Below are 23,503 nucleotides of genomic sequence, written 5' to 3'. Positions count from 1 at the left end.
AATGCCTCTGATTTAACTATTTATTCTGCACATTTTGAACCCAAAATTAACATTGATGTAGAATTATTAAAACTTCCACGAATTTTAACGATTTAAAAACCATGTCACTTTTCTCTCAGGTATTAGTGTTCACAGTGTCTGGAAAAGTATATATAAGTATGGAGTAAAGACCAATTTTGCGAAAAGGAATAAGATTCAGAATTAAACTCCCGGATGACAGTGTCACTTCATCACTAAGTGATACTATTTTTGCTATTATGGTAAAGAATTTTCCAAGAGATAATGCGCGTGGTGGTAAGAATTCTCACTAAACTTAACGTGCTGAATAAGAGGAGAATTAGCTTAACGTACTTAGTAAGAGGAGCTATAAATTTGATTTATTGAATTTCAGTTTTCTACTTTAGAAGTTAACAGTGTTATTAAAAATCTTTAGAACATTAAACGCAAAACGCAATCTTTCAGCTTCAGATGCAAGAATTCCTTAACTAGACAATATCAGGTGCATTAATTTATTACTTACTTTGGGAAAATGCCTTGAAACTCTCTTCATTAATGGAATAAGTTGATATTTGAGACATAAGCATTTTTATAGTGATTCATATTTCGGGTTTAATCCTCGGAAGTCTACTCCAGATGCCCTCTTTCGCTTTAGGAATATCTTGCTGTATCGAAAGCAAATGAAATTTACAACAGTTCTTATTTTTCTGGATATCGAATGTATTTTTGTTATTGCTTAGTGGCTATCTATGTTAAAAAATTCTAAAGATACTAGTATTCCATATAATATTTGTAGACTGCTTAAAAGCTTTTATTTATTTTAAATGAGAGGACCGCTGAACTTCTGCATGGATCTAAAAGTAAGATTAAAATAAAGGCTGTCGTGTTTTTCTGCAATAAAGGCTGTCCTCAAAGCTCTGTGTCCTGTCCTACTCTTCCGAAAGTAATAATAACTGATCTTTTAAGGTCATCTGGACGGTTGTTTAAAAATTGAATTTGCAGATGATTTACTTTTAATTTTCCAAGGAAAGCAGTTAACTAATACTTTTTGAGAGCACAAAGCAGTGCTGGATTTTGTTTACAATTGGGCGATCTCTCAGGAAATCACTTTCAATCCTTCAAAAACCTACATTTGATGGTCCTAGATTATGCTTACAGAACGATTTGAAAATGTTCGGAGTGACTTGGCCAGTGAACTTATCTGTTTTCGTGAAGTCCAGACTGCTGTTCTCTGCTTTTGTTCGCTTTATTTATGCATGTAATTTTTAATGTTTATTTATACATGTAACCTTTAATGTTCTAGTTAACTTACTTCTGTAAGCCCCGTGTTGTACATATGTGGTGCACGGGGAGTCTGTATGTTCTCAAAGGAAAAAAAAATCCTTCAAAAAGTAAATCTATGCTTGTTTCCAGAAATCCTGATCAACAAAATATCGCTCTTTTGATACTCGATGTCGCCCTTGGAATTTGTAGAAAGGATTACGTATTTTGGTTTCATACTTCAAAAATTAGCATGGATAAAGCACAGCGAACTTTTTTCTACTAAATGTCAAAAAATTATTAAGGCTTTTGATTGAATTGCCAGAAATAATTTTGAAGTAAGCTATGATGTCAAGAAATTCATGCATAAGCAATGTATTATGCTTTTCATTTTCTCATGCTTGTGGGCATGTTCTCGCAGAGAAGATTAACAAAAGGAAACTGAGAAAGATTCAGTGGAGAAATATTTTTCACATTATTAGTGGCTCTAGAACACTAAGTTATGAGGCTACATTTTGTTCTTGCAGAAGTTCCGCCTATTGATTTGGAAACTGAATATAGGAATAATATTTTCGAAGCAACGGCAGCTGAAGACTGCATAAATGGAAATATCCCTTCCCCCGATATTTTTCATCCAGCAGATTTAGAGCCCATAAATTTCTGTGATTATAAATAGACTATTGAAAAATGTTTTCATATGGTTTGCTTTACAGATAGCAGTAAATTGAATAATAAGGTTGGTCTAGCATTTGTTCTTTTTGAAGACTAATCTGAGGTTTGCTATTTCAAAAATCGTATTCGAAATTAATGCACAGTTTTTGAAGCAGAACTTCTCCGTCTTGTCGTCAAGTGGATCAAGGGTAAAAAGACAGCATTCTCTGAGTACCTTATATGATCTGATCCTTTTTCTTCTCTTCACCTTTCGAACAGTATTACCAGCAGCGACAAACTAGTAATCAAAACGGTGTTAGCTGTTAGTTCGCTTAGAAGTAGGGGAATTGATACCCGTTTTGCTAAAGGCTAATAAAGCCTTTTGCGTCTAAAGCCCCTTTGGACTAAAAATGAATACGCGAAAAGGAAATAAGTATAAAAGAAATAAATGAAACAGCTAAAAAATGCACGTATTTTGCTTACGTTTTCCGATAAATAATAATAACATATATTACCTGGTAAATCATCTTCTCCTGACCTGATCTCGGGACATATACTGAGGCTGTTTGATGAGTCTTCTGTGAAATAAAAAACAAATTGATCATAGGCATTTTTTCATTTCAGTAACACAGTTTCATTTAGTAATTTCAGTAAATATTTGCATATTAATATTACTAGAATGAAAAGCAATTAATAATTAAATGCAAAACAAAATATAGAATACTTCTTGTTTAAACTGCAGAGATAGTTCTTCGTTTGTTCCAGTGGAATGGGAAGTCTAATTTTCAGATAAGTATTTCTGTTTCACATTTATAATGTAACTAACATGTAACCGAAAACTTTATTTTTTTATTTTCAGTTATTTTCCTTTTCTATATACTTAACTGTACTACATACTTTACATAAAAATCATTGAAAATTAATGAATAACTTCTTAATTTTTAAATACCGACTTTTTACCTCCCGCTAACCGGATAAGAGAGAGAATGTTTTCGGTCAAAAATTCGATGGCGAGTTTCCAATGAATAAGCACGAATTGTGTCCCCTCAACGTGTTTTTACTATTTGCCTCCCATCAACCTGTTTACACAGGTAAGGGAGGTAATATTTTCCATCCCAAAATCCGAAAATAAGTTTTCATAATAAGCAAGAATTAGGATCCTCACAACACTTTTTTATTATTTTTACAAATATGCCTGTCGCTTTGCATGCATATGTGTGACGATTTTTTCGTCCACGATAACTCTGTGTCAAATTCAAGAAATTTCTGTTTTTCGTACTAAAACTTTCTGCATGCATGTAAAGAATTGATTATATTTTGAGTAGAATTCGACAACCAGAAGAGGTACATGAAGTTTATAACACTTTTTAGTTGTCAATCGGAAGTGGTACTTTACTTGAATCCCGTAACATTTTTTAAGCAATCAACACAACCTATTGTTACATATGTAAACGATAATATGCATATTGTTGGGTATATAAACATATTGCTGCATACATAAGCCATATATGGTTGCAGTTGAAGGAGCAATGTCTTTTGATACCTAAATATAGTGGGGATACGCGTGCAAATGAAACTGAATTTAGATTTGTTGAAACTATAATGATAATAAAGTAGAAAAAAGTTATGGTGTTCGTTTCAAGGTATTTATTTTAAATATAAAAGTACTCAATTTTCGGTAATTAAAAACCAATTAAAATAATATTTAACTGTCCACTAAAATGTAGTTTTTAATAAAAAAATAAAAGAGTAAACCTTTGATTAAATTTATATATTTAAAATTGGCCAATTGTGCCTAATAAAAGATATACTAAAAAAGTTTGCATTACAGACCTTTGAATTTGTTGTGTGATAAGGTCACATAAAGGAAGAAGAAACTGAAGGACAAGGATGTCTCGGTCACATAAAGGAAGAAGAAACTGAAGGAATATGGACAAGGATGTCTCGAGAGCATAAGATGAATATTATCATTATTTAACTTTTATACGTTTTCAATAAATGTTAGGTTAAATTAATTGTTTTAAAAATAATATTAAAATATTGGCATTGTTTCAAACGCAGGCTCGAGAGCCACGTATTTCTCTCGCACGTAAAATGTAGAGAATATGAATTTGTTTATAATAGATAGGTTTTTCTCTTGTTGATTATATGTAGCCTTTTATTTTGGGCGTTCAATAAAATTTTCATGTGGTGTTCTATCATTAGAGTTTTCATTGGAGTTCAACACCACACCGTTGAAGCATCAACACCACACCACAATTGCAACAATAAATTAGATTTCGTTCACAAACGATCAACTGGAAGTAATACTTGGTGAAAATGTGCTTTAGCCCACTGCTTGGCGATTTTCAGTAACGGCGATTTTTTGAAAATCGTCAGTAAAATCTCAGAATGCGTTGTATAAACAAAGTTGAGAAGGCAGAGCTATGTGACGTTCATAAATGGGTGGGACTAAGATTGTGACTTCACAATGTATTCTCTACAGATGTAGAAATAAGTATACTAAATTTTTGGTATTTCAAACTACACTGCTCAAAACAATTAAAGGATATTGCGGTTCTAGGTGGATCTTGTGGCTGGGAAACATTTTACCTGATTGATACATGGTCGACAGACGTAGTAGGTTATATGAGAATAAATAACACATGTTTGGCAGAAAAAAAAATGCATTTCATTCCTCATTTGTGTACAAAAAGAAAAAAACACAATTTGTGCATATGAAAAAAAAAAAAAAAAAAAAAAAAAGAATAAGAAAAGGTGTTTTCTTCAAAGGACATCATTTTCAGTAAGAGGTATGGTTTCCATGGACGACCAGCAACGTTGAACACCTTTGAGGCATGGAGTCAATGAGGCTATTAATCACAAGTTGGGGTATTCTGTCCCACTCTTCCAGAAGAGCTCTTTCCAGTTCTTGGAGAGTTTGTGGGGGTGGTTGGCGGCCAGCAACTCGTCTTCCTAGAGCGTCCCAAACGTGCTCTATTGGGTTCATGTCTGGAGAACACGCTGGCCATTCCATTCGTACGTTTCCTTCCTCGAAAAGGAAATCCTCCACCAGGTTAGCACGATGTGGCCTGCAGTTAGCGTCCATTAAAATGAAGTCATCTCCGATTGCTGCAGCGTAAGGGACTACAGGTGACAGGTGACGGAGGACGGGGACGCCTGACGTATAACTTAGGTAAACAGGCATATGTCCCACGTCCTCCACTATCTCGAAGAAGCAACTCGCTGGAGCCCCGTGAGGCTGCACCAGGAGTTTACATGGCCATACAGGGGCTAGATGTCGGGTAGTTTTTACATAAGACGTTGTAATAACACAAAGTAACTTAGAAAGAATATAAAGGATAGCATTAAAACACTAAAACACTCATATAAGCTGAAACACATAGATATACAAAATTAAACGTAAAAGCATAAAAACACACTCGTAATTACGTAACATAAAGACATAAAAACACACACGAAAATACATACCATGACACATAAAATACATATGGAAACACGTAGAGCACATAAATGCAAATATTACACTCAGAGGAAACATATAAGACATAGTAAGGTGTGCGTAAAGCAGTAGTGCTGTGCGGAAATATGCTCAGTTCCCATAATACATAATGTACATACTTTCATTAGGGGCTTCTGTTGCATGAATTACATATTTCGTTGCATACACTACATTCGTGCATGCATTGTACGGATATTATATATTTCGATTTACGATAACAGATCATTCCATTGGGTGCCCAGTGCTTTACACTGATAAACATGTCAGTAAAATTATATCTGCAAGTTGGTGGCTATTGAAAGCAGATGTTAACACGAGGCTCGAAATTGAATGTGGAATGTGTATTACAGAATGTGTACATACTGCGAATATCTAATAGTTGAGTACATTGTCTGCAGTACCATGCTACTGTGGCTCGCAAATGTCTTGCCCTAGGGCGTTGATTTGCTGTACAACTGCGCAGATACTCCTTATAGCTGGCGGGTGTTTGATTATGAAACGATAGTAAAGTGTTCTATCATTCGTTGGATGTGGTAAGTGGTGGTTTGTTGTTAGACTGCAGTCAAATAGATAGTGCTTGGGAGAACCTAGCATGCCACAGACACAATTGTCAGATGCTGAGATGCCATGACGCATAAAATAAGATGAAAATGGGCCATGACCCGTTATGTACTGTGTCAGTGGGGCTATTGTTATAAGACGTTCCGTGTCTACCTTTGGTAGGAAGTTATACGTCCTTCTCCCTGTGTCGCCACTATTCCATTCTTCTTGCCACTTTACAGATGTTACGCAGAGTTTTCTTGAGGTGTGAGACGGGGGTAGGGGCACTTATAGTTTGAGCGTGGATGTTGTTGGCAGCCTCATTAGCCAGTCGGTCTGCGACGTCATTCCCTTCGTTGTCGGAGTGTTCTTTCACAGGTCTGAGGATCTCATCCCTATATCGGCGACCAGTCAGAGGTCCATCTCGAAAGATGTAGAGGTCTGTGCGCCCGTCAATGGCGATGCCACCATACACCAACACTCCCCCACCGCCAAATCTGACACTTTCCTACAAGAACGCAGGATTATTCCTACTGCCACGGTCCCTCCAGATGAAAATACGCCTATTATCAGGATGAACAGAAAAAAGGAACTCGTCAGAAAAAAGAACATTGCTCCATTCATTTCTCCTCCAGTTCGCATGCTCTGTTGCCCACTCCCTGCGGTCGCGACGATGCCTTGATGTTAGTCTAACACATACCCTCGGTCGGCGAGCATGCAAACCTACACTATGGAGCCGGTTTCGGACAGTCTGAGTTGAAACCTTGGTGTCAGTAGCCGAGCGAAGGTGTTGTTGGAGAAGAGTAGCATTCATATATCGGTGTCTCCGAGCCGTTAACACTAAATAACGGTCTTCATTGGGGCGTTGTTGCCCGTCTACGACCTTGCCCTGGTCTTCGCCATGCACTTCCAGTTTCCAAAAAACGGTTCCAGATCTTGGAAATCACACTTTGTGACACTCCAATGGCTTGCGCTACTTCGGTTTGAGTTTGGCCCCCTTCTAACCTATCAACAACTCTCCAAGCTTCTGAATCGATTAAATGACTTCGCTGAGACTTCGTATTCATCGAAACAAAGCAGTCATTGAATGCCGATCATCCTTGTCTTCACTGTCTTTTATTCAGTTGAAAGTCAAATTTCATTCGCTGCCGCTGAAGCGACGTTTTTGACGTCGAACTCAGAATTAGCATACTCCACAGTTTGAAAATCAGAAAAATTTGCATTTGTGATTCTCTTCTTCCATTTTCGGCAAAAAAATTTCGCTTATATCTTTATTTTATATAAAACTTACAATATCCTTTAATATAATCCTTTAATAATATAAAACTTACAATATCCTTTAATTGTTTTGAGAAGTTTATTAAATACGGCAAGTGAATTGTAACAGTTATTAAAACTGTAAACAACGTCGCAGTCTCTCATACAGGGTAAATATTTTTAAGCTTTAGTATTTATACAAATAAAAACAGATTTTTTTAAATTTTAATTTCATATTGCGGAACATTTTAACTTTATCATCTTTACAAAATTACCTTGTTGCTACGTAACGACACCATCTCTTACATACTAGTGAGTAAACAATCTTCATTATTTTCTAAAAATTTTTAAGCTTTATATTAATAAAAAAAGAAAAATATTTATTATTGAATATCAACATCATACACAGCTTTCATTTCCATGTTTCTTAAATTCCTAAACCACGTTCTATACTTTCGTATTAGAATTCTACACATTAATAAATTTTAAAAAATCTAATTTCTCACAATGAAAGAAAATAAGAAAATATTAAAAATAAGCAATTTTAAAAAGAAAAAATATTTTCGCTTACCCTTTTCAGGAAAATAAAAAGTCTTTTTCACAATGACGGCACGTTTCCCTTGCATTTCCAATAAAGTAATAAATTTACATGTACATTCACTCACCTCTCTCAGCATCACAGATAAATCCATAGCGATTGTTCATTTAACGAAATATATGCAGAAAAATGGCAAAAACACACAGATAAAACCACTCGATTGATAACTACCACATAAGAACATTCAAACAGCAAATGAATTAACTGTTCAAATTACGAAGTAAAAATTCCAAAAGAAATCGTCTGCTTGGAAATTCTTTTTAACTGCAAGCATAGTTTTGAAAGCATAAATTATCGTCTGCTACTTGACAATTTGTCTTCGGACATTTATGCTCTCTTCGAAGAAATTTATTCGTATCTAGTTATTAAAAAACGCTGTGAAAGGCATGGTTTTTCGATATCTAAAGCTACGATAGGTAATATTATCAACGATAGAAAATTTAAAAAAAGACAACAAATATAATGAAATTAAAAAACAAAATAAAATCTGAAATTTAAGATTTTACATTACGCCCCAAAGGTGCGTTTTTTTAACACTTTGCGTGTTACCTTTATTAATTAAATATCATGTTCTTCGCCACTTAAACCGAAAAATTCAGTTCAACAGCAATATCACAAAATACTTTTAAAAAAAGCATATCTTTAGATTTTCCGATACACAGTCTCGCGCGCTGGAGATAAAAATTATTTTATCTGTAGAGCATTGTCATTGCTTGCTTTGAAATTCCACAGTATGTTAATCAAAAATTCGCTTAAGTTTTATAAACTATGAAAACGATAATAAAACTAACTCCAAATTTCAAATTTGGTCTTCCAGATGCCCATTCACAGCAGGATGATGTTATTCATGACCATTCGCAGGAGGATGATGTTATTCAAAATTTGATGTTTCTAAGTACCGTTGTTTTATCAAAATGCTGAAAACATACATACATTTATGAAGATTTTTAATCGTTTAATTCCTTTAAATATAATACAGGGCGATAATATTTGTTGGCCACTATTTGAAACATTGGCTACATTGGCTTTTCCTATGTATACATCGATCTATTTTCACTTAAAAAAAATCCCAGAGTTGCACAAACAAGGCATCGCGCACCACATTGGCTTTGCCCATGTGCACATCGATCTATTTTCACTTAAAAAAAACATTATTGCACAAACTCGGTATCGTGCACAACGTCGGCATTGCGCACTGCATTGGCTTTGCCCATGTACATATGGATTTATTTTCATTAAAAAAACATCAGAGAATTGCACAACGTTAGCTTTTCCAATCTTCTAGGATTGAGCCAAAAAGAAATGCAAAATATTAAAATAAGCACCTTTAAAACGAACCATACAAGAAAATTTTTTTCACTTACCCTTTTAAAAAAAATGTAAAGTCTTTTTGAGGGGATTTATATATGAATTTATTTCAGGGGGAAACCTTTTTGGATCCCCTCTCATCTTTAAATAAATTTACAAACGTTTATACGCCGTTTCCGTAATATATGTAGAAAAAAGGCTAAAATCCTCAGGGGGGAACACTCCATTAAAAAAAGAAACCACATAAGAACATTCAAACCGCAAGAGAATTAACAAGTAAAAAAAAAAAAAAAAAAAAATTAAAAAAAAATAATGAAAGCTTTTAGATTTTACATTACGCCCAAAGGGGCGTTTTTTTTAATTTTGTGTGTTACATTTCTTTATCATATAATGTTCTTTACACTTAAACCATAAAATTCAGTTCAACAGCAATATCGCAAAATAATTTTAAAATGAGCATATCTTTAGAATTTCCGATACACGGTTTTGCGCTCTGCACGTAAAAATGTTTTTTTTTTTTCCCCCGTACTGTGTTGCAGTTGCTCGCTTTGAAATTTTTGAGTTTGCTAATAAACATTTCGTTCAAGTTTTACGAAATATCAATCAGATAATAAAAAAAATTCCAAGTTTGGGCTTCCAGATGCCCATATTAGGTTGGAAACGTATGTTATTCAAAATTTGATGGCTCTAGGTACCCTTGTTTTATCACAATGCGAGATATATTTATGCAGATTTTTCAATATTTAATTTCTATAAATATAACACAGGGCGATAACATTTAGAGGCAACAGAATAACAACACAGCTTCAAAACATCGGATTAACCATGTTGGCGGCTTTATTGCCCATTGAAAAACAATCGCCAAGCAGTGGGCTAAACCGCATTTTAACCTAATACTTTACTTAAATCTTGTTGGTATTTAAAATTGTAATTGGTGAAATGCTCTAACCGCATCAGACATTTCTGCATATCTTATTATAGAAAATATAATTTAGTTTTAGAAATTGGATGTGTGCTTTTTTTTTTTTTTTTTTTTTTTTTTGTTTGTTTGTTTGTTTTGCGATCTGAAACTTTGCAAAAGCTTAGCACCCATTGTTCAGAAATAAGTGAGAAATCTGATCTGACATTCTTCTTCTGTCGCCTGAAAGACCCATGTCCTGGCTGGCAACATGCAAGGTTAAACTAAGAAATTCGTAAATCAGATACCGCATCTGCAACTCTGCTTCCTATTTCAGTAATTAATTATTTAAAGCTATCTTGAAATATTGTAAAATATTTATGAGAAATTATTTGTAAGGTAAAGCATCAAAAATATTATATTATTAAAAATTTGTGTGATTTTTTTAAAAAATTTTAGCTTATATATTTCCAGATTTATATACTGGTTTGAAAAAATATGTTTTACTTGTGAATTGTAGGGTAAACGTGAAAATCATTCGTTGTAGGGAGTAAACGAATGCGGTAGCTTCATAAAAAACTACACTGACTACCAATAAGTATTTGGACACCTGTGATAGAAAAGAAAACCTAACTTTATTCAAAATCAATAATTGGTAGAGCCTCCACGAGAAATAATTACAGCGTGGACCTTCCAGGGCATACTTTCCACAAGTCTTTGTATGACAGCTAGTGGTGTTTTCTTCTCACTCGGCTTGGAGAAAACATAGAAGTTCCTTCACCGATTTTGCACGGGTAGTGCACCCCTGAATTCGGCGATGCAACTCGTCCCAGAGGTTCTCGATAGGGTTCAGGTCTGGACTCTGGGCAGGCCAGTCCATTCGATGAACTCCATTGGCACCATACCAAGCCTTGATTAACGTCGAAACATGACAACTGGCATTGTCGTTCTGAAAGTAACAGGGGTCCAACCCGTAAAACTGCCACAACGTAGGAAGCCCATTGTCATCCAAGATAGTGCAGTAGGCATCGGAATTGAGCTTACCATGAATGGGGACCAAGGGTCCCAGCCCATACCAGGAGAAATACTCCCAGACCATAATTCCACCTCCGCCGAACTTGACTGTTGGCACAATGCATTCTGGCAGGAGACGTTTTCCAGGTAGACGCCAGACCCAGACCCTGCCATCCGAACGGTAAAGGGTGAACCTTGATTCATTACTCCAAAGAACCCGTTTCCACTGATCTACGGTCGAATTTCGATGTGCTTTGCGCCACATTAACTGAGCAGCGCGGTTGGACTTTGTGATTAAAGGCTTATGGGCAGCAACATGACCATGAAAACCAAGCAGATGTGCTTTCTTACGGATGGTATTCATTGAAACAATACTCCCGGATGCCTTTTGAAACTCCTCGCGGATGAGGGTCATCGGTTGGGTGCGGTTCTTCTGAATTTTTCTGGACAGCACTCGTCGGTCTCTATCTCCCAGTTTCGTTGGTTTGCCGACTCGGGCCACATTCCGACAATCACCGCTCACCTTCCACTTCTTAATCACATGGGTCACTGTCGATTTTGGGTACTTCAGATCGCTAGATATGTCCTTTAAGGATCGGCCACATTTGTGATACCCGATAATTATACCTTTCTCGAAATCAGAGAGCTCCGAACTGCGAGGCATCTTGCATGCGACTGAAGCCGATGCTGTTTCCTACACGATATATACCGGCGGAGTCCGTGACATACCTTTGGACCGCAGGTATCGTCATTTGCATAGGTATCCAAATACTTATTGGTAGTTAGTGTATAGCTTGACATGCAGCATGGCGCCATTTGTTACATAAATGGTCCTTGGTCTATTGAAAACAGAAGATTAGACAAACGTATTATATTTTTAGAAGCATTTTGTCGGGGTGTGAAATTATCCTGGAGAATTCGCTCGGCGAGCATTAGGAAAAAATTCCCTTACCCACCTTTTCTTAGGGCGATGTAGAAAGATATGTTTGGCTTTTATTTCAATTGCTACGTCGTTATAATTGAAAAAAAGAGAAAGTTTGTAGCGGACTGTGATTGACCAATTAATGGTTGAAGTGAGGCGTAGGTCGCAGGATAAGATGTCTTATAGTTAATTCTAGAGTTAAATAATTAATAAATTTAATGCTTTAGAAGCAACTCGCAAATGTGTGTGTAGCAAACTGGAATAGCTGAGGCATGAAATTTTACTATTAAATCTGCTTGAAACAAAATGAACACAATTTTTTAGATGCTAAAAATTGAATTACCAGAGAATTAGTTCGTACAGTCAAAGTTTGATTACTTTGTCGAAAAATGTGGACACACTTTTTTTGGGTTAGCTTTTGACTTGCTTCGAGTTCGATAAGGAGGTTTAGCGTTAATGAAGAAGGAGGAATAAAGGCAGAAAAATGCGAGGAATAACTAGTATAAAGTATAAGTATATAACTTTTTATGAAATGAACAAAAACCTTTTATTGGAGATGAGTTATTTGAAAAGACAGGACGATAAAGGTTATGAAACGCTGAAATATTCCAGTTTATAGGGGTTTAAGAAATGACTGAACAATGAAGGTTCCTGCTCAACCAATGATAAAATGTTTCACTTAAATAATGACTGAAAAGTGAAGTCTCCTGCCCAGCTCTGATGAAATGTTTCAGTTTTACAGACACTTGAGAAATGACTCGGCGATAAAGGTTCCTGCCCAAAGCTGGTGAAGTGTTTCAGTTTTACAGACGTTTAAGAAATGAATGAACGATAAAGGTTCCTTCCGTACACTGATGAAAAGTTCAAATTTTACAGATGTATAAAAAAAGGACTGAACAATGAAGGTCCATGTCCTACACTGATGATGTGCGATTATCCCGCCGTTGTTTTCCAGTTCCTGATGTATTACAAACAGACTGTTTCTAAGTGATATTTAGATGTTGGGGAGCACCGCTGCCATCTACGAACAATAACGAACAGTATTAAAAACTGTCAGTGACTGTGTGTTTATAGTTTACATTATTCTAGTTGCATCCTGACCCTCGTGTTATCCATCAGAATCGCGTAAGATTTTAGATTCCAAATTCCCAAAACCTGCTTGTGCAATTACTCTTCACTTCCTCTTAGTTTGTAGTCTTGATTACGTAAATCTGTACTTTTGAACGTCAGTATGTGTTAAAGAAATTTATTCTGAGATTAGGATAAAGTTATTATTTGTGAGTTTATTGTGAATTTAACATGTTATTTTACCCTTAGATATATCTAGAGAAGTTAGTATTTACATAACCATGATTCTGTACATGTATGCGCTATCTATCCACAGCAGTATAATTAGAGAATTTTAAATTGTGTTATGCGAACGAAACTGGGTTAGTGATTTGCGGTTGAACTGTCAAAATGTTCATATGAAATGATGATTCAAAATATTGGCGAGTTATCCATTTTGATGCGATTATTGCACCATAAAATATTCCTACACAACACAATTTATTTCTCTACGGAGCGCCCTATCTCATCTCACTTATCTTACACTTTCCAAAAGACTGTGTAGGGGTTAAAAACAATGGATCGGGTTTTCAAATTAGTGTGTAGAGACATAAAGTTATTTCGAAGCAGGAGACATGAAACATATGCAAAGCCCTCGCCGGGACACGAACTACGGGCCTCTTGAATAAGTGCCGAGCGTGCTGCACCTTATAAGCGTTTTATTCTTCGCAAATGTAAAGCTTTTTACGTTGTTATAATTGCAAAGATTATTAGAATATCTTCTTTCGAGTTTAGTATACATCTGGATAAAACCATTTAATAATTATAAAAGAAGGAAAGGAAACCAGAAAATGCTTGTTTTCTGTCTGAAAAGAGAATGCTCAATTGCATCATACTTTTTTTTTTTTCTTTTTTTTTTTTAAATTTGCGTATCATAGGAAATGCGAAATTCTCATTAATGTATTTCAAATGTTTCTTTTCACGAAGGCATTTTTAAACGATGTAAATAAAAAAAATTTTGAATCTTAAGAATATCTTATTACTCTTTCGGAGTTTCCTGGATACTGAAATGCGGCTTTCACTGTCCTGAAGTTCGTCCATCCCTGGTATATAGATGTATATTTTATGTAGTTGATGCAGTATTTCTTTATTTTTATATAATACAATATACTGGCTGTTTGGTAACGACTCTCAGACTTCGTTGTGTGCTGTCCGATTTTATCCGGCAGTTCCAAGCAAAAATACAATATACTAATTGACAAGAATATACCATTGACTATGTACGTTCCGTTGTTTAAAAATAGTGGACTGTAAATTGACTTGATATTACTTCAGTATAGAACCCAAAAAACCTCAGACTCATAACGTTGACCGAAACTTCTTTATTGACTTTCAAATAGTAAGTTAGTTGAGGAACGGCGAAGACCACACAAACTCCGACTTCAGTGGCGGCTTACCAACACAAACTCAAAAGAACCTCTGCCTAGTTGAAACTCCAGTAATTCAGAGCAACCTCAAAGCTCTAAACGCGAGCTTTAAAAACCTAACAAATTTGCGTCTGCGCCGCTCCTCGGTACAAAGAAAGAAATACAATTTGCATAACATCGAACATACCCCCAGCCTTGAAGTCCCAAGGGGGTTCAAACAATAAATTTAAACTGTTGAACTGCATAAACCTGAAAAATAAAAATTAAAGTCTCTAAATCGGGAATTAAATGGCAAAGCGCATAGCTTTGCTATAGGTCGTTTTATTTCAACATTAGACGTGCGTAAACTCACCACTCGAACTTTCTCATCCAGACCAGGATACACTTTAATAATTCTACCTAATTTCCAACGTAGCGGAGGTAGATTTTCGTTCTTAATAAGAACCATATCACCAATCTTCAGGTCTTGTTGTACCTTGCACCACTTGGGTCTCTGCTGCAATCTAGATAAATACTCACTGCTCCAACGATTCCAGAAATGTTGAAATAACCTTTGCACGTTCCTCCAACGGCCACTGCAGCTCATGGTTTCTTGAATTTGGTTAGATTCTGGAATAGCGCTTAAAGCCGTTCCGGTTAAAAAGTGTCCTGGTGTTATCGTCTCCAAGTCGCTACAATCACTTGAAGCTGGTACTAAAGGCCTAGAATTCAATTTGGGTTATTAATGTCAAAAATTCCTCGTATGTTAAAATAAGTGTTCCTAAACATCTTTTTAAGTGATGTTTCATAGACTTGATACCCGCTTCCCAAAGCCCTCCAAAATGAGGGGAAGAGGGAGGATTAAACAACCATTTAATATTTTCTGAAGAAATAACCCTGTAGCTGTTCATCACGTTGAACAATAGAAAAGGCTTTCCTTAATTCTTTATTAGCTCCTATAAAATTCGTTGCACAATCACTGTGAATTTCACACGGTTTGCCTCTACGAGCTATAAACCGCTTAAGTGTCGCGAGGAATGATTTTGTTGAAAGATCTCCAACTAATTCTAAGTGTATTGCTCTTGTAGTAAAACAAATAAATAGACATAAGTAACACTTAAAGATTTTGACTCCTCTACCAGGACGATATTTAACGTTAAATGGTCCTGCTAAATCAATCCCTACACGAGAAAAAGCTCTACTTTGAGTAACTCTTGAAGCGGGTAAATCTGCCATTAGCTGAGTTGCAGTTTGCGCTCTAACTCTACGGCAGATAACACATTGGTTTATACACTTTCTTATAATATCTTTAGCATTCACAATCCAAAATCTATGTCGTATGACAGAAGTGAGTAGCTGCGTACCTGCGTGAAGATACGTGTCATGATAATGCTTAATGATTAAACGCGTAATATTGTGATCCTTAGGTAAAATCATAGGATGTTTCTGATTATTTGAAACTAGAGTTTCTGAGCCTTCCGCCTATACGCATTACTCCCGCGGAATCCAAGAAAGGACTTAAAGACAGTAATTTACTTGATGTCTTCAAGGGTTTACCAGATTCTAAACAGAATAATTTTTCTGGAAATTCGGCTCTTTGCACAATCCTAACAATCATAGAAGTAACTTCACAGATTTCTTCAGTAGATAAATAACCCTTTATACGCTCTGTAGGTAACTTACTACAATTATTTCTAAATCTTAAACACCACGCTAACACCCGACATAACTTTAACCATGACGAAAATCTTGAAAACACACTAGACTCTTCAAATTTGGAAATATTTGAACTGAAACTCTTTTTCAATTCCTTCAACATAACCTCACCCTCTAATTCTACACTTGAATTCTGCTGTACATGAATTACGGATTCGTTTAACCACTGCGGTCCCTTCATCCATAACTCACATTGTAGGAATTCTGATGGAATAAAACCTCTGGTCCCACAGTCTGCAGGATTTTCTTTCCCAGCAACATAATTCCATTGAATAACTGGAACAGCTTCTTGGATTTTTGCAACTCGATTTGCCACAAAAGGTAGCCAACGGCGAGGTTCGGAACCCATGCCAATGTAACCCGCGAGTCGGTCCATGCGTAAATATTGTTAATAGGCAGTTCTATGCATGATAATACTGCATGTAAGAGGTTGGTTAAAAGTAACGCAGCACACAACTCTAGTCTCGGAAGAGACTGGGTTTTTAAGGGCGCTACTCTGGTTTTCGATGTCATAAGGCTGACTTTGACTGACGAATCAAGGTTGATTGTACGGAGATAGATGACTGCACAATAAGCCTTTTCTGAAGCGTCGCAGAAAGCATGGATTTCTATAACTACTGCCTTCGGACTCAAGACATACCTCGGAAATTGTAAGCTTGAAAGTAAGGGTAATTCTAGATAGAAACGCTTCCATTTTCTACTTATTCTCTTATCAACGAGTTCATCCCAACCCAGCTGTAAGTTCCATAACTCTTGTAATAATATTTTCGCGTATATTATTGTTGGCGCTAACCATCCCATTGGATCAAAAATTTTGGCTACTTCTGATAAAATAGTCCTCTTAGTAAACTCTTTATCACTTATGCATACCGAAAAATGAAACGTATCACTAGAGTTGTTCCAATTAATTCCCAATACTTTTACTTTCTTGTCACTGTTTATTTCAAGAGAAATACTGGATTCTCGTAAGCACTCGGGAATATTCTCTAAAATAGCTGAATTGTTTGAAATCCACTTCCTTAAGCGAAATCCACCCCTTTTCATCATTTCATTCAACTGCTGAACTAGAACATTCGCTTCCTCTTCACTTTGTGCCCCTGAAAGCAAATCATCAACATAAAAATCACGAAGGGCAATTTTTGATGCTAAAGGAAATCTCGCTTGTTCATCTAATGCAAGTTGTTTCATTACTCTAGTAGACAAATATGGCGCACTGGCAGTCCCATATGTAACTGTCACTAATCTAAATGTACTCAAGGGCTCACTAGGACTATCTCTCCAAAGCATTCGTTGCCAATTTGTATCTTCTGGGTGGACACGAATTTGTCTGAACATCTTCTCTACATCGGCACATACTGCAATTTTGTGAGTTCTAAACCGTAGAAGAATTGGAAACAGCTCTTGCTGAACTCTTGGCCCAACCATCAAAATATCATTCAATGAAAGACCCGATGTCGTTTTAGCTGACGCATCGAAAACAACTCTCAGTTTAGTCGTAGTACTTGATTCCTTTAATACGGCATGATGAGGCATGTAATACGTAGAGTCAATAAGAATCTCTCCCTCAGGCACTCCCTCCATATGTCTCAGCTCAAGGTATTCCCTCATGAAATCCTTATACTGTTCATATATCTGAGGCCTTTTTAGAAGAGAATTTTCTAAAGATTGGAATCTACGCATAGCTAATTGTCTGGAATCTCCAAGCTGAGAAGGCGGAGAGTGAAACGGTAATTTCACAGTATATACCCCCACTTTCCTCTCTCGTATATGTAGATTTGAAATAATCTTCACATGCTCTCTCCGATTTAGTAAGCATGTCAAACGTAGGTACAGCATCCAATTTCCAAAAGTCAGACAGCATCTGATCAGTTTCCACTTGTATATTATTAACATAGATAGTAGGATTAATTTCTGCTGAATTATTCACACTACCTGAAATAATCCATCCTAGTTCAGAACGAGAAGCTACCGGTTTACCTTCTTCGCATTTAATTATTTCTCCCTTTAAAAGAGGTAAGGCAATATCTACGCCTAAAAGTATATCAACAGGCCCACTTTTGTAAAACGTTGGATCTGCTAACATTAAATCATTATATTCCTCAACATACTTCTTATCCAATGTAAAATGCGGCAAAGTTCCAATAATTCTATTGATGATAAATACTGGTGTTTTAAATGACACTTTCTCCGGAAAATGCGGAACGAAGTTTATTTCCGTAATCCCATTAGTTTTCGTATCCAAAGACCCTAAACATGAAATAAAAACTTTGACATTTCTTCTTACTAACCCTAGCCTTTGTACACAATCTTCTGAAATCAGGCTTGCTTGACTGCCAGGGTCAAGGAGGGCTCTACACAATTGGTATTCACCCGATGAATCTAACACTTTAATAACAGCCGTACATAATAAAACTTCACTCTGAAAATTAAAGTCTGAAACACAAGATTTAATTACTGGACTAGAACTTGAGATATTCTCCCCTGACCCAGCCGACTGAGCGCGAGGTTCTGGCCCAGGGAAAAATGGCTTAGCCGTCACTGATAATTCATTTGAACTGTTCGAAACTCCTTTAAGTGCCTTTGGTTCATTTTGAACTCTTTCGAAATGCAGTAGTGTGTGATGATTTTTAAAGCACTTTTTACATTTATGTGTACTTCTACACTCGAAAGCTTTATGGTTTGAAACCAAACAATTAAAACAAACATTATTTCTCTTGACAAAATTAACACGTTCCTGAACATTCAAATTTAAAAACTTATTACATTTAAAAACTGAATGACCGGCTTTACAATACATACACTGCGCGCGAATCTCTGAAGCCAATGAAGTTAATTTGTCTTTTGTAACTTGTTTTTTAACACCTTGCGTTTTACCTGCTTGCAAGGTTCTGGCATGAGATTTCAAGAACTCTAGCAGATTATTAAGTGTTGGTATTTCCTCACTCTGTAATGTTCTTTCCCACCATCCTCTCGTCGAAGAATCCAATTTAAACTGTACTATTAACATTAAAATAGTGTCCGCGAATTGCTCCACTTTGAATCCTAGATTTTCAAACGAACATACACACTCTCTTACAGTGTCTACTAACGCTAATATCTGACTAGGAATTTCAGCTTGTAAATTTGATAAATACAAGATTTTCTTTAATAACGATGAAAGTAATTCTCTCTTATGTGAAAATCTTTGACACAATAAATGCCGCGCTATTTCGAAATTCCTGTCACAAATAGTTAAAGCTTGAACAATCCGCAAAGCATCTCCTTTTAAAGAACCCTTTAAATATTGTAGCTTTTGTGCACCTGATAAACGGTCATTATCCACTATCGCTGTTTTAAATAAATCAAAAAATGATAGCCATTCTTCAGTACTGCCACTAAATACAGGAAGAGTTAGCTTAGGTAAGCGTATACTCGCTATTTCACAAGATTTAGTTTCCACACTAATGTCTTTAACATTCTTAACTCTGGTTAGCATTAAAATTAACTCATCAACAGTATCTTGTATGACCTGTTGTTCTTCTATAAATACATCAATATCTTTTTCTTCACACACTACAAATATGTTACTAAAAATATCCGAAAGTTCGGTCATTAAATCCTTTAATCTAGATTTAAAAAGTTCCAACTGATCAACATCAGCAGAATCGTAAGTCACTGTAATTTTCTCTTTCAGTTTACTTAACTTAGCTTTAGCTACACGCTTTTTAGTCTTAAGCGTTGTAAATTCCATTATCTAATAAGAAAGATAAAAAAAACACACTGACTCACCAAATTTACTGCGACTCCGTAGCTGGCGGACCATGAAACATGTACGTTCCGTTGTTTAAAAATAGTGGACTGTAAATTGACTTGATATTACTTCAGTATAGAACCCAAAAAACCTCAGACTCATAACGTTGACCGAAACTTCTTTATTGACTTTCAAATAGTAAGTTAGTTGAGGAACGGCGAAGACCACACAAAGTCCGACTTCAGTGGCGGCTTACCAACACAAACTCAGAAGAACCTCTGCCTAGTTGAAACTCCAGTAATTCACAGCAACCTCAAAGCTCTAAACGCGAGCTTTAAAAACCTAACAAATTTGCGTCTGCGCCGCTCCTCAGTACAAAGAAAGAAATACAATTTGCATAACATCGAACAGACTATAATTGTTTTCCATCGCCTATAGTTTCTAACAAAAATAGCGTGCTCTTTAAAATTCATAAAATTTCATTCGAACCACCTAAATCTGTTCATTCTAATTATTATTTTATTTTTTATTCAGGCTTTGCATAAATATATGGGCTACATTAGGCAAAACGGAATTTTAGATTACAGCAGATTTTACATACAATTTCATCAACTTCTAGGCACTGTTCTAAATCCCTCTACTTCATATAGCAAGGAGGAAGGGGGGTAAACTAGATAATATTAGTGATTATGATAAATATCGGCTAATTGCTTAAGAATTTTATGCTTTAGAAGCAACTGGCAAATGTGTAGCAAACTGGGACAGCTGAGGCATGAAATTTTACAACTAAATCTGCCTGAAACAAAATGAACACAACTTTTTAGATGCTAAAAATTGAATTACCAGAGAATTAGCTCGTATTGTCAAAGTGTCATTACATTTTACTGAGTACTAATGTATTGTCAAAAATAACTTCTATTTATTACTTAAAATTTAAAATCATATAAACACAAATAAACTAATTACAATTTATTTCTTTGATACGTAAATAATATTAAAGCTATCAAACATAGTTTTTATTGCTTTCGAATTGACTATTATCTTTTTTTAAAACACATTTATAATTTTTACTAAAAATGCAAATAAAAATGACATTAAGGCAACATGCGGTAAGAAAAAATTATTTCATCTTTGATTATTTTAAATTACCTCTGCAACACGTATAAGTAAGATGCATAGTAGTGTGAATACATTTTTCAAGAAACACAAAAGCCAGATTTCTCTGAAGAAATGTAAAATAAAATGTTGGAAAAATTGACAAAAAATTTTCATATGCCACCTACCAATTGTTATAATCTTTGAAGTTTCCAGCAGATGGCAGCACCAGTTACTTTAGCTTGATATTCATTAAGAAATATCTAAACCTCAATTGAATTCAATCTGTGTATAGTGAAAAATATTTTAAGGCAAGTTTTACGTGTTTATAACTTTAGTGAAATTTATTTTTATAGTAGCAAATCCAATTTATATAAAGTCATTACGATTAATAAAGAATAATTACTAAATCGAGACAATATATTTGAAAACATACTTTTCTAGTATGTGCTGCCATCTACTGATAGTCATAAAAGTAGACTGGTGTAATTCATAAAAGAAATTACATCTTTCCTCCGTTTACCATTTTATCGCCAAATGGTAAGCAAAATAAGTTAAAAAAAGTACATAAACGTAAAAAACTGCAAAACTACTTAAACCAACATTATTTATGAAAATAAAGTTCAATGTTGGATTTATGAAATGGGGAATCTTGCAATTTTTCAAAGACTAATAAACCTAAATTTGGGGGTTCTCCCAATTGCAATGCGTGTGACCCACAAAATTTGCCTTAAAGTTATGAGAGAAATAAAAGCTGATGAATTGGAACCGATGATATGGTAATATAATTAAAGTAGAAAACTATTTCTTGACTTTTTTTTAGGTGATTATAATTGCAAATATTTCCAAATCCACAGTCAAAGAATCATTTATGAAATGAGATTAACAATAAGGAAACTAAAACGCGAGAGATGAACGTTTATTAAACGTTTTCAATCTGATTTTCAGATTTTAGAATTATATTCTAAAATAATGATTGCTTTATATATTATTTATTACTTTATGTATTCAACATACAAAATATATTCTAAATATCATTCATATGACAAGTATCATTAAAACATATTTGTCATGTTTCAACACCATAAATTTTAAAAATGAAATGCCAAAATATTTATTTTAGCATCATAAGTTTTGTAATTAATTGAAATTTATGAATTTACATATTAAATAAATAGTTAAGAGATATTTTATTGCAAGAAGAAAGATATAAAAGAAAATTTCTTTCCTGATTTTTTAATTTGCAGGTTAATACCTAAGTGCTGACAACATAAGTATTTGCAGTATGAAATGTGCGGTGTGGTGTGGTGGTGTATTTAATTATGGCAAAGCACACTAGGGCTATCTGCCTAAGGGGAGGGATGCCTTCGTGGAGGACTTTCTAAGGGAAACTGGCTCGTATACACGTTATACATGGGGAAAACCACGAAAACGCCCATGCAGCCAGCCCGTTCGCGGGATTTGAACCTCGGACCGAACTACCAGTGTTCAGCGACTTTACCGCTCGGCCGTTGGTGGGCTCGTATGAAACGTGCGAAACTGAATGATTCCTAAAAAATCAACATCTGTTTTTGAGAAGAAATTTTTTTCTTCTGGTTTCATATTATTTGTAAATTAAAAGAAAGATACCTTGTGGAATTTGAAAATTATGCCTAGTGGGTTGGTAATTAATTTACATTAAGTAATAACTTATATAAAGGACTCATATTTATATATAGTATTATGATTTGCACATTGGCAATATTTACTGGTTTGATAAGCTGTGCTTTTTTTTCGCACTAAAAATGTCATACATCAAGTGTTAGTTATTATAGTAATGTTCACCTTTTAATATTCCTTCAAATTTTAACTTCTTATGAGAATTTTTAACACCCTACTACTCTGTAATAATCTTTATATTTTGCTAATATTGTGAAATGCAGATTGTTTGGCCGAATTCTTTCATTCTGTATGCGATATATACTCAAATTTCTGTTAATACAAATAAACGAAAATTAACACCATATGGAAGTATTTATAGATTGCAACAATAGGTGTTTTTATAAAACGATGAAAACATAAGCCATCTTTCTAACAGTATTCTAGGATAATTTTTTTGACTGCTCGAGCGTTGTATTCTAAGTTGCAATTCTTCTGCTTTAAGAGGGCTTTCTGAAATAGATTATAACCCACTTTGAGACTGGAACATGAATTACATAAAAAATGGGCATTTGTTCGTGGTAGAACTAACTAACGTAATCTTTCCTTATTTCCCTCCGTAACGTTTTAGCGCCAGGTTTGGAAAAATCTACAAACTATTCTTGTAATTTCCCCCCTTTCTGATTGTGTTCATAGAACGAGCTCCCCTAAATTTTAAAATGGATTTGTCCCCATAATTATTGTTTTACATTTTATTAGCAAAGATACACCTTCGCAAACTACCTGCGGAGGTGACGCCGAACGTTTCCTTTTTACTGTCAAAGCCTAACTGAAAGAACAGACACATCAAAATGAAGCAAACATGAACTGATATTCAGTATACACGATAACGCTGAGTCGGCTGCAGAAATTATGGACAATTTG

The 23,503-nt window shown here is 35.2% G+C and overlaps 1 protein-coding gene across 2 annotated transcripts in view; it reads right to left on the bottom strand.

The window, feature by feature from the left end:
* The window catches only part of LOC118195415 (uncharacterized), a 432,135-nt gene that overhangs the window by 303,955 nt on the left and 104,677 nt on the right, over positions 1–23,503 (bottom strand). For both annotated transcript variants that reach the window (XM_085820678.1, XM_085820679.1), the window contains exon 3: positions 2,424–2,486. In XM_085820678.1, coding sequence (XP_085676804.1) covers positions 2,424–2,486 — 63 coding nt within the window. The remainder of the gene's footprint in view (positions 1–2,423; positions 2,487–23,503) is intronic.

This window comes from Stegodyphus dumicola, chromosome 7 (genome assembly GCF_044657685.1).
Source record: "Stegodyphus dumicola isolate Sdum_Otavi_A_Nest chromosome 7, ASM4465768v1".
NCBI lineage: Eukaryota > Metazoa > Arthropoda > Arachnida > Araneae > Eresidae > Stegodyphus > Stegodyphus dumicola.
This window is presented reverse-complemented; position numbering and strand designations above follow the sequence as displayed.